At 43.0% G+C, this 12,180-nt stretch overlaps 1 protein-coding gene across 4 annotated transcripts in view; it reads right to left on the bottom strand.

The window, feature by feature from the left end:
• GRID1 (glutamate ionotropic receptor delta type subunit 1) overlaps positions 1–12,180 on the bottom strand; it is a 668,524-nt gene that overhangs the window by 60,479 nt on the left and 595,865 nt on the right. For all 4 annotated transcript variants that reach the window (XM_033148827.1, XM_033148826.1, XM_033148829.1 and 1 more), the window contains exon 12: positions 9,007–9,145. In XM_033148827.1, the coding sequence (XP_033004718.1) occupies positions 9,007–9,145 (139 nt within the window). The remainder of the gene's footprint in view (positions 1–9,006; positions 9,146–12,180) is intronic.

The raw sequence follows: 12,180 nt of genomic DNA, 5'->3' as shown, positions 1-12,180 counted from the left end.
TCCCAGGAACAGACCCCGGATTTACAAATCTGTCCCCAGGCAAAATCCATCCCTGGAATGTCCCCGGATTTCATTTAATGTTCCCAGATTTATATTTTAAGTGTTGTAGATTTATTAGTAGTGAATGAATGTTGCATGATTGGTAAAATGGCACAAGACACATCATATGGGGACTTCCAGCAAGGCAAAATGGCGGGTGCCACAGCAGCGAGCAGCTCCTGAAGCCAGCCAGAGCCAACTGCGCTACCAGGCTGGTTCTGGGCTGCTGAGACTGCCGCTGCCACTGCTGAGGGGGAATCGGGATGCCCGGTGCGTCAACTGGGGGAACCGCTGACACACACACACTCGCAACCTAAATTAAGCCAGGAGCGAGAGCACCCAGCCACCCAGCTGACTGCCCAGCAGTGCTCCAAGGCCACGAAAACCCTGGAGCCGGCACAGGGAGAAAGTGGAGAGGAGAAGAAGGAAGAGGGAGAAAGAGAAAGGAAGAAAAAGAGGCGAATCACGACCTTGCCACACCGCTGCCACCACTGAGGAGGAGAGGTAGGAGAGTACCGTGAGGGCAAGGACACGTGGCTGAGCCCAGGCCTGGCCCGAGCCTACTCCACGGTGGCTAGCACTCCAAGAGAGCAGGCTAGGACTCAGAGGAAGGCCGTGCGACAAAGGAGACCACAGAAGAGATTACTTCACACACACACACACACACACATATATATATATAACTTTTTTTCCTCTAAAAAAAAAAGTGTCCCCGGATTCTTTGAAAAAAAATCTGGTAACCTTAGCTTAAAGGGTTAACACATTTACTAAAGCAAAGTATATTAATACATGCAATATAATTAATAGAAGAAAGAAAGAAAGAAAGAAAGAAAGAAAGAAAGACGAGCAACTAAAGCGACAGGCTGAAATAAAGAGCAACTCAGTTCCAACAGCAGGTTTTAGCCACTTTACCTAAATCAAGTGTATCATAAAGTTGGCATGAAACCATTCTGTTTGAATCAGACACATCTGGCGAATGACAAATGCTTTTGCCTAAAATGGAAGTAACAAACTACCTTGATTATCTATGTAGATTTGCTTTCCACCTGCTTCATATCTATTTATCCAGCTACTCAGATTTGGAGGCGCATCTATCAAAAATTTAGCATCAAAGATTGAAGTTGGGAAGAAGAAGAAAAAATCTGATACAATGCCATCCAAAGTGGGGGGCCCTTTGCAGGAATGAAGGTCATACATTCCTCATTTAGGAGCAGCAACTGTTGTGTGATTATCACTAGAGCAATGGTTACCATTTTCTTCTTTCCTACAAACCACCTGAAAATTGCTGATGGTCTTGGCAGATCACTTAATGATTTTTTCCTGCCTGTGGCAGCAATTGTAGTGCACCGAGCCAGATGCTTTATGATTTTTTAACTGTATTTTCATTGCTTATATTATTTCTTATATATTGTATTTTATTGTATATACAATAAAAGAAACTAAAGAATCAATAAAATACAATTAAAAAGTCATATGGGTATTTAACATGATGAATATGCTATTTCCCATCTTCAGACACAAATCCACACATACGCCACGGACTCCCCCAAAAGAAGCTCACAGACCACTAGTGGTCCATGGACCACAGCTTGAAATCATCACTAGATAATTTCTGCCCTCTGCTTCTCCAGCTAGCCATGTGTTCTAACTTAAAGGTGAGTCACATTAGGAACTGGAATACAGCCTTCAGGAAGAAATAAACACAAGAGCAATCACCCCATTGACACAGGAATCAGAAGTACCAGAGAGTCCACTCTCTGGTACTTTGGGGCTAAAAGGGGCTTCCATGTAATTTGACATAGTGCTTGATAAAGATTCTGAGAGGACATGATTAAAGGGTTCTCTGGAACAGACTAGTTTTGACATTTAGCATAATTATTTGTTTATTCTAACTGTTCTAAAAGGCAATCATTTATATAAGAGTTGACCATGACTTGGCTATATTTAGCAGCTGAGCTGGCCAGATTTTCTTTTTGACCAGTTAAAACTGAACGTCACATTCCCAAGAGACCATGGTATCATGTGCAGTGCTGTAGAGAAACATGGTAGCCCAGACTGGGAGCTGACAGCCAGCTCCTGCCAGTTCACATCAAACTGGCTTTGAATTGGACTGAGATATTTACCAAAGCATTGGCAAAAAGCTCGGCTTGCTGAGGAACCATTGGGGAAGCTGATATTTCCATGTGGCTTTGCAGCTTTGAAGAGTTGTCCCCAGGAAAACTGGATGAAAAAGCCCACCTCCAAGGCCCACGGAGGAACCTTGGGGTAAAATGGTCTTCCACAGGGTTGGGATTTTGGCCCCCATTCCTGTTTTTCAAGATGTACTTCTCCAACATAGCCCTCTAGCAAGGCAACAGAGATGGTTGTCAATGGCTTTGCAAGGGAGCTCAGCTGAAGAGCTACTCTTAGAGAAAGTCCATCCGTATGAGATCCTTGCAGCCCAAGTATATTTGATAGTGATGGGTTTTTGTTCCCCTCCCAGTTTCACCAAGTGTACCTCTTCAATGCAGCCTCCTTGCAGAGTGATTGTCGACCATCTTTATCACTTTACTGGGGAACTGCTTTGAAGAACTATCTGGGGGGGCATCACACTAGTTGCAAAAGCCCACTCTCCCACTGGGGTATGGGCTTTTGCTTCTAACCCCATATCTTCTTTGAGAAGCTCTTTATTCAATAAGCCTTTTCCCTCTCATTTATTTATTTTTAAATGAAGCCGCAGAAGAATCCCAGGGCTTTGAATCCTTATCTCTTATTTTTAGGCAAGCATTACTGAGCCCTAGTAGCTCATTCCTGGGCCTAACTCTGAAAAAGTTTGTTGGCATCTCTATGAGAAAGGTGCTGCTTCCATCCAGGTTAGGGGGCAAGGAGGATCTAATAAATAAATGAAATTACAAACTTGCAATATATAAGTATTATTGTGTAGTGGTTTAAAAAAAAATAGTGCTTTAATTAAATGGTGCTGATTTGCATGACCTACAGTGCTGGTGGTTCATTATTTTCCCTTTCATTGTCCAATTCAATGATAACGCACGCACTGAAAAATGTTAATAAACTGAAGGTGGATCTGGAATTTTGCTATGGAATCAGAACAAGCAGATGTCACTGGGACTCTCACTTTGGCAATCCCATTAGTCTTATGAAAAGAAAGTCTACAAAGGACTCCTTTTGAAGTTCTTGAATCTGACTGGGCTTGTGGTATTAAAAGTTCTAGGGCACACTCTAAACTATGCTTCCTTGATGTTGCTTCCACAGCTTGGAAAGAGAAGCGGAGAGAGCAGTTCATGCTTCAAGGAAGCAACAGGGAAATGCAGAGAAATACCAAAGAGACATTTGATTGCTAGAACATGTAGTGTGCGCTCTGTGGAAATTATAATGTACAGCTCTTCTTATGAATAGTGTACGCCATCCACACTGGGGAACATTTGCTATCTTACTTTATAAATTGGTAAACCATTTTCATCTCTCCAGGGGTTCGTACTAAACTTAAGCCCATCATGGCCGACTCTTTCTCAGGATGTCAATGATAGGCACGCAACAGAAAGAGGTTTCCTGTCTGTCCCTACGTTATCAGATTGAAATGCTAATGAAAACAAGACATTTTATTCTATCACACCAGTTCCACGTGGTTTGCAATGGCTGCCAATTATTATTATTTTGGCCAATTCAAGGTGCTGGTCTTGTAAAGACGTTAGTTACTTGGTGTCTGAGCAATTGCCTACTTCTCTAAGTTCCATCCCTGCCCTTTGATAATCATCTAGGTCCCTCCTGGAAATCCCTCAACCTTGGAAGTAGGACTGGTGCCAACCATGGCTAGCGTTCTTTCCACTGTGTCTCTCATTCTATAGAATGGCTTCCTAAGTGAGGTCTGTCAGAGCAAAAGGGTTAGAGCTAATGGCTCAGCATCATCTTATCTTATTCTTAAAGGGCTAAATTATTAGATGCTGACCAATAAATGTTAAAGAGGCAGCTCCCTGCCTGAAAGACTTTAAAGCAGACTGACATGGGCAGAGAAATAGGTGGGGAAGATGCAATGCATCACAGACAAAAGATCACATGTGGGGTGGGTGCTCCATGTAAATGCTGATATACGTGATTATTTCTCCTCGGGAAAACAAAGAAGAGAACATCATGCTAATAGGGGTCTTGCAAGACTAGTTTTCATGTTTGTTTATGTCAAGGGTGAATACATGACTAGGTATTCACCCTTGACATAAACAAACATGAAAACTCGGGAATTAAGGTCCAAATACTGACAACACTCCAAATCACCAGACAATAGATATGATTATATAAACAGACAGACTACACTCTGTGTATGCAATCAAGGAACAGAGTTAAGCAGACGTACCTAAAATATTCATAAAAAACTGTAAATGTAAGAGCTTATCTGACAAAGGCTTTAATTTGAAATGCCTTTGAATTTGCAGACAGCCTACTTTTCTATGTGTCCTACTTTGTTTGTTTTTAGCGTGGCACTTAATTATTACCAGAAGGGTGCTCCTGAACCTGGGCCCTAGAATATGTACGTACTTGCAAACTCCACACACTTATCCTTGCAAACAAGCAGCAACATGGGAATCCAGATCATCTCTAATTAAATTCAGGCACACACAGGGTTTGGCTACACAGCAGATGTCATGGCTCCAGGAAGGCAGAGTAGACAAGCGAAGCCCATAGTTGGGTCAGCCCTATGTGGTGTGGTGGGAAGAGCGCTGGACTCAAGATGGAGGAGATTCAGATTGCCTTTCCACTCAGCCTTGGTGGTGTTCTCACAGATTGCTATATTATAGGGTTGTGATGAGAATAAAAGGGAAAGGCCCGCTGAGGAATCGTGTAATAGTGGGAAGGGGGCATTCTAGACAATTTGAAGATTATTTGAGGGGGCAGGATAGTAGCATGGGGGAGAGGGGTTAGCAAACTAACACTGGGAGGAAATCTCGGGAGGTGACTGGTTTTCAAATGAGCGGGTGTGACTGGCAGCTATGATTTGATGTCCTGAATCTCACTATTTCTGAAAAGAAACCTAATTCAGATGTGTGTTCCTTACAACCCTGGGGTAGCTTTAAGAAGCAAACAGCTGTTTAGTACTATGTGTTATTCTAATGCTTGGGGAACTGGAAATCCATTCAAAAAGCAAAAGCAATATCTATTAGCACAAGAAACACACAGCAGGACTCTATGCCTGGCACTGGATGAATCAGATGAGAGTTTGGCATCCAAATGGCAATAATCATGTAATGTTTGAAAGTACCTTATGGAAATGAATGCCAGAAAACTCCTTCCAGATAAAATGTGCTAAAGGTTTTCTAGGCACAAAGGAAGCTGCCTTATTCAGAGTCAAGAATGTTGGTTCATCTAGCTCAGTAGTGTCTATATGAAACTTCCACAGATTCAGTCAGAAATCTGTCCCAAACCTACATGAATTGAACCTGAGATTATTGTTGTTGTTGCTTTGTGTGTAGATACAGATGGCACTGTGGTCTAAACCACTGAGCCTCTTGGGCTTGACAATCGGAAGGTCAGTGGTTCGAATCTGCAAGACGAGGTGAGCTCCCATTGCTCTGTCCCAGCTCCTGCCAACCTAGCAGTTCAAAAGCATACCAGTGCAAGTAGATAAATAGATACTGCCTGAGGTGGGAAGGTAAACAGCGTTTCCGTGGGCTCTGGTTTACGTCACAGTGTCCCATTGTGACAGAAGCAGTTTAGTCATGCTGGCCACATGACCTGGAAAGCTGTCTGTGGAAAAATGCCTGCTCCCTTGGCCTGAAAAGTGAGATGAGCATTGCACCTCACAGGTAGCTCACAATGATGCGGGTGGTGCTGTGGTCTAAAACACTGAGCCTCTTGGGCTTGCCGATCAGAAGGTTTGCGGTTCGAATCCCCACAATGGGGTGAGCTCCCATTGCTCAGTCCCAGTTCCTGCCAACCTAGCAGTTTGAAAGAATGTCAAAGTGCAAGTAGATAAATAGGTACTGCTCCGACAGGAAGGTAAAGGGCGTTTCCGTGCGCTGCTCTGGTTTCACCAGAAGCGGCTTAGTCATGCTGACCACATGACCTGGAAAAACTGTCTGCGGACAAACATCGACTCCCTCGGCCAGTAAAGCGAGATGAGGGCCACAACCCCAGAGTCGTTCGTGACTGGACTTAACTGTCAGGGGCCCTGCACCCTTTTTAAGGAGTCTCAAAGCGGCTAAATATCTCTTTTCCCTTCCTCCCCCACAACAAACACTCTGTGAGGTGAGTGAGGCTGAGAGACTTCAGAGAAGTGTGACTAGCCCAAAGTCACCCAGCAGCTGCATGTGGAGGAGCAAGGAATCAAACCCAGTTCACCAGATTACGAGTCCACTGATCTTAACCACTACACCACACTGGCTCTCTACACCACACTGGCATAGACATATACCCAATGTCTATGCCAAAACCACATCCATCTGGAATCAATAAAGTTGTGGCCTAATTGGAACCAAAAGAATATTGTCACGGGTAGTCCTTTCAAGACATGTTGTGGTATGGCAGGTCTTGGCTCCTGGGCACATAACGTGTTTATAACTGAGCTCAAGGAGGGGAAACTCATAGAAAACAGAGATACAAGCTGAAAGGCTAAGCCATACAGCCTATCATGGAAGGAATGCAGTCATGGGGTATTCTCTGTTTGGAGGTAACAGTGGAGAAAAGTGCTCCGTGGGTAATTTTAACAGGTAAGGAATTTCAAATGCAGAATATAGCAGAACTCAAGCACAAGTTCTTCTGCTGAGGTGGAAGGTTTTCAGAGAAATAAAAGACACTTTCAGTTTACAGTATTTAGAACTGAGCTAATCTACTCCAGCAACAGGGAAAGGCATACCCTCCAACATTTCTCAAATGAAAATAGGGACATCCTATTCCAGAATAATCATAATAATTTTATTATTTGACCCCTGCCCATCTGACTCAGTTGCCCCAGCCACTCTGGATGGCTTCCAACATATAAAAAAACATAATAAAATACTAAACATTAAAAAAAAAAAAACTTCCCTATACTGGGCTACCTTCAGATGTCTTCTAAAGGTTGTATAGTTCTCATCTCCTTGGCTCATGGGTCACATAACTCCATACCTTCCAACATTTGTCCAATGAAAATAGAGGCTTCCTACCATACACTCCAACATTTCTCAGATGAAAATAGGGGCGTTCTAAGGGAAAGTGGGACATTCTTGGATCAAATCAGAAACCAGTATGGCTTTTGTAAATCTGAGGCTGTCCCTGGAAAATAGGGACACTTGGAGGGTCTGGAAGGGACTGAGGCATGCATATAGTTCTTTAGTGTTAAGTTGAGATGGAAGAATCAATTAATGTTTCCAGAAAGAAATGTGGAAGAAAATTGCATATATATATTTAAGCAGGTGTCTTCAGATGAAATTGTCTTGCTGTCTCCTTTGTACATTATCACTGACGGTAACGAATCAGCTGGAAGCTGGCTCTTGCCAATTTTGTTGACAGCTGGATGCAATTGCACCTCAGGATGAATGGCTGGAAGTTTTAATCACTGACACAGAGAAAGGTAAAAAGGCTAAATGTACTACTAAGGGTAAAACTATGCAGTACTTTTATAAGCCAGGGAGATTTACCATGCTGATATATGATGTGTACTATCTTCCACTCTACTGCTTCCAAGACCTCTGCTGCTCTCAATGCAACTGTGCTGTGGAAGTGTGTTTCCTTATGCACGTGCAATTTTCGGCGCATAACTATATGAAATGACACATACAACTGAGGTTACACAAATACATCCTGCAAACATTAAGGCCAGATGTTCTATAGTTTTTGCTTCATGAGCCTGTGCAGCTGTAGCCATATGGCAGATCCTGGAGCCTGGCCTCTCAAGCAGAATTAACATTTTTCAATAAATAATAGCACCAGAGTTTCCCAGCATTCACAGTTTCAGAGGAAATTTTGAATTAGTTTCTGATAAGTGATGGCAAAACAAAGTTAAGCAGGTGAGGCTTTTTCAATTCCAAGTGGGTAATATTTCTCACTAGCTGCAACTTGCTGTCCCCAAACCTTTTCAAATGTCCTCCTTCCTGCCCACTACACCCTTCTTCATGTTTACAGATTGAGGTTGAATCCTGACAAGACAGAAGTACTGTTTTGGGGGGACAGGAGGCGGGCAGGTGTGGAGGACTCCCTGGTCCTGAATGAGGTAACTGTTCCCCTGAAGGACCAGGTGCACAGCCTGGGAGCCATTTTGGACTTGCAGCTGTCCATGGAGGCACAGGTCAATTTTGTGTCTAGGGCAGCTGTTTACCAGCTCCATCTGGTATGCAGGCTGAGACCCTATCTGCCCGCAGACTGTCTCGCCAGAGTGGTGCATGCTGTGGTTATCTCCTGCTTGGACTAATGCAATGCGCTCTACATGGGGCTACCTTTGAAAGTGACCCGGAAACTGCAACTAATCCAGAATGCGGCAGCTAGACTGGTGACTGGGAACAGCTGCCGAGACCACATAACACTGATCTTGGAAGACCTACATTGGCTCCCAGTACATTTCTGAGCACATTTCAAAGTGTTGGTGCTGACCTTTAAAGCCTTAAACGGCCTCCGTCCAGTATACCTGAAGGAGCGTCTCCACCCCCATCATTCTGCCTGGACACTGAGATCCAGCTCTGAGGGCCTTCTGGCGGTTCCCTCACTGCAAGAAGTGAGGTTACAGGGAACCAGGCAGAGGGCCATCTTGGTAGTGGCGCCTGCCCTGTGGAATGCCCTTCCATCAGATGTCAAGGAAATAAACAACTACCAGACTCTCAGGAGACATCTGAAGGCAGCCCTGTTTAGGGAAGCTTTTAATATCTGAAGGACTATTGTATTTTAATATTTTGTTGGAAGCTGCCAAGAGTGGCTGGCGAAACCCAGCCAGATGGGCAGCGCATAAATAATAAATTTATTATTATGTTCAGGTTTCTCGGCTATGTAGGAGGGAAAAGCTCTTACCTGATAGGATTGTCCATTCTGTTCACAGTGAGAAACGCCGCTAGGTTCGCTGTGTAGGATGAACACACAATAAGAGTGAAGAGCCACCAGCTCCCCATGACAATCCGCATCGCCATGGAATTGACTGCGGATTCACCACCTGAAATAGAAGAAAATGAGTGAGCTCTTGGGAACTCATTTACAAAGGCTAATGCCGGTCTATAACTCCTGTTTGGCAGTTATCTGTTAGCATTCTAAGCCCACAACGTTTGCATTTTCGTGAGCATCATCATAAAAAGCCGGATGTGCACTGAAAAAAGAAAAAAAGAAACACACATTTACACGATTGCGGGGATTAAAAGATGAAATGCTACAGTTCTGGGAACTCTGTACGACGTGATCTTGCTGCTTGTGTAGATCAAGTTTTACACTAGAGGTTCAAGATTGTATATTTGAATACACGGCCATGGGGGGTGGAAGCCACACTCCAGGACAAAAATGTGCATTTTAGGGAGTTTAATACTCTGCATCCCAATCTCTGAGGTAACTAATTTTTAAGGGCAAGAAGGAATATTCAACTATAGAGGAACATTTAACTGTGGGAGATCCTCTTTGTCATTTGTAGTGGCACAGCCCCGCCACCTCTTGCTGGTTGAGTTAAATGAATGTGTAAATTGGCTCTGAAATTCCCAAGTGGTTTACCGAAACATAACCCCCCCAAAACCAAAACATTAATGATATATTTTTCTTGCTTCTTCTTGGTTTATAGCATTCCTTTGACGTGTCTAAAATTAGACACTGGACCTGCACATGTCCCATGGGCATTTTACTATTATAAACATGTTCTTTATCAAAATTTGGACATACTGAGACAAATACATATTTGTCCTAGGAATGTTCAGAATCCTTCTGAGAAGTTTCCCTGGTCCTGTCAACCTTGTGATTTCCTCAAAATCCCTCAGAAGCTTCAGGAAACGTTCCAATTGTGCTTTGTGTTCTGTTTTTAAAAGCAATTCACTAAAAGCTAGAACTCACTGGGAAGTGTCCACAGTTTTAGTGAAGCTCTTTTGGCTTCTCCTGAAATTCAGAAATATTTTGCTTGATAAGAAGCTAAATTCAGTTCAGATCTTGGTGGCAACTTTATTGGGCACAACACACACACACACACACACACACACACACACACACACAAATGCCAAAAATCACCATGTAATGGGACACACTGGTCACGTGAAATTATATTTAGGGTGAGTGAAACATCACATTTATTTATTTATTTACTGCATTCATATCCCACAGTTAAGAAGGAAAGTGTAATGGCATAGGAAGCAAAAAAATGTAAATTCCCATACTATACTATAGAAAACTATACAAACCTGGCCAAAATAAATCACCCTAAGCAAAGATAGTGACATTAGTTATTTATTAAGATAAAACAAATTATGAACAAGAGACTATGGTATTAGTTATATCATTTCTTGCTCTGTTTTTAAATCATTTATGGGGATAGATGATTCCTACACAATTGTGTTTCTCTTTTAATTCCAAGGCACATTGGCTTTCAGTTGATCTTTGATTACACCCTTGTTGGTTGCTTAATTTAAATTTTAAAGTGCTTCTTTTTTTATATTACTGAAACTCGTGAGACAAAGTGGCAAAGTTTCCCATTAAAAGTTTTGCATCTTGCTCCTCTCCCAATTTCTTTTTTAACAACCTGACAAGATGTATCCTTTTAATTAATGTGGTGGTGGTGGGGAGATTACTTCCATGCGGTAATCAACAAAATTCAGCTTCAAATTCAAGACTGTTTCAAATTAAGCCAGTCTACAAAAGAACACATTCAGGAATAATCTAGAAAAGAAGAAGATCTCTACAATTCTATTTGTTTCAGTGAGGGTTACACATTTTCTTATCTCTAACTTTGAAATTAAAGGGCTAGAAGATGTTTATGTGTAGCTGGATCATTCCTATTAACTTGTGGAAGGTTAAGGAATAATGGAACAAGCTCTAATCTACTCTTTGCATTATTATTTACCAGACACTAGGCAGGGTAGGACCATCATTGTCTTTATTTACTGCCCCCCCATTGCATTTCTAGAGGCGTCTATTTGGGCTAAATGGAATTTGATCTGATCCAGTGACGTAGCGTTTACATTCTTAGGAGTCTGCTTTACTGCATGATGAGATGCTGCTGGCTACAGCATGCATTGAACATAACTCTCCCCCCAGTAGGAGCACAGGCTGAAAACAGGTATAATACTGACACTGCAAAAAGAGTGCAGCAGTTAGGGTGGTTAGATGCCATATAACAGTGTTGAATGCCACAGAAGACCCTGCACTCCATAGAAAATTCCTCTTGCCCTTTAACCTCTGCTCTTTCAGTCGCTGATCAGATTCACATACAGACCTTAGCTACAAAAACAACAAAATAATGTGGTGAGGATTTCCCGCAAGTTCAAAACAGGGATGGAGGAGGAATGAAACAGATTTATATACTGAATCTGGCAGTTTCACTCTGACCGAGTCTTGTTTACACCGGCCTGTCTATTTTATTGGGTGTCTTCTAATACCTCAGCAGCTCATTCATAGTCATCTACATTTCTGAAGCAAAATTAAGGTAAAGGGACCCCTGACCGTTAGGTCCAGTAGGGAACGACTCTGGGGTTATGGCGCTAATATCACTTTACTGGCCAAGGGATAGCTTCCGGGTCATGTGGCCAGCATGACTAAGCCGCTTCTGGCGAACCAGAGCAGCGCACGGAAATGCCATTTACCTTCCCGCCGGAGCAGTACCTATTTATCTACTTGCACTTTGACATGCTTTTGAACTGCTAGGTTGGCAGGAGCAGGGACCGAGCAACGGGAGCTCACCCTGTCGTGAGGATTCAAACCGCCGACCTTCGATTAGCAAGCCCTAGGCTCTGTGGTTTAACCCACAGCGCCACCCGAGTGCCTCGCAGCATAATTATGTAACTATATTAAGACATACAGTGGTACTTCCGGTTACATACGCTTCAGGTTATATACGCTTCAGGTTACAGACTCCGCTAACCCAGAAATAACGCTTCAGGTTAAGAACTTTGCTTCAGGATAAGAACAGAAATCGTGCTCTGGCGGCGCAGCGGCAGTGGGAGGCGCCATTAGTTAAAGTGGTGCTTCAGGTTAAGAACAGTTTCAGGTTAAGAACGGACCTCC

Source organism: Lacerta agilis, chromosome 5, assembly GCF_009819535.1.
Source record: "Lacerta agilis isolate rLacAgi1 chromosome 5, rLacAgi1.pri, whole genome shotgun sequence".
Classification (NCBI taxonomy): domain Eukaryota; kingdom Metazoa; phylum Chordata; class Lepidosauria; order Squamata; family Lacertidae; genus Lacerta; species Lacerta agilis.
Note: the sequence above shows the minus strand (reverse complement) of the source record. Positions and strands in the feature narration are given on the sequence as shown.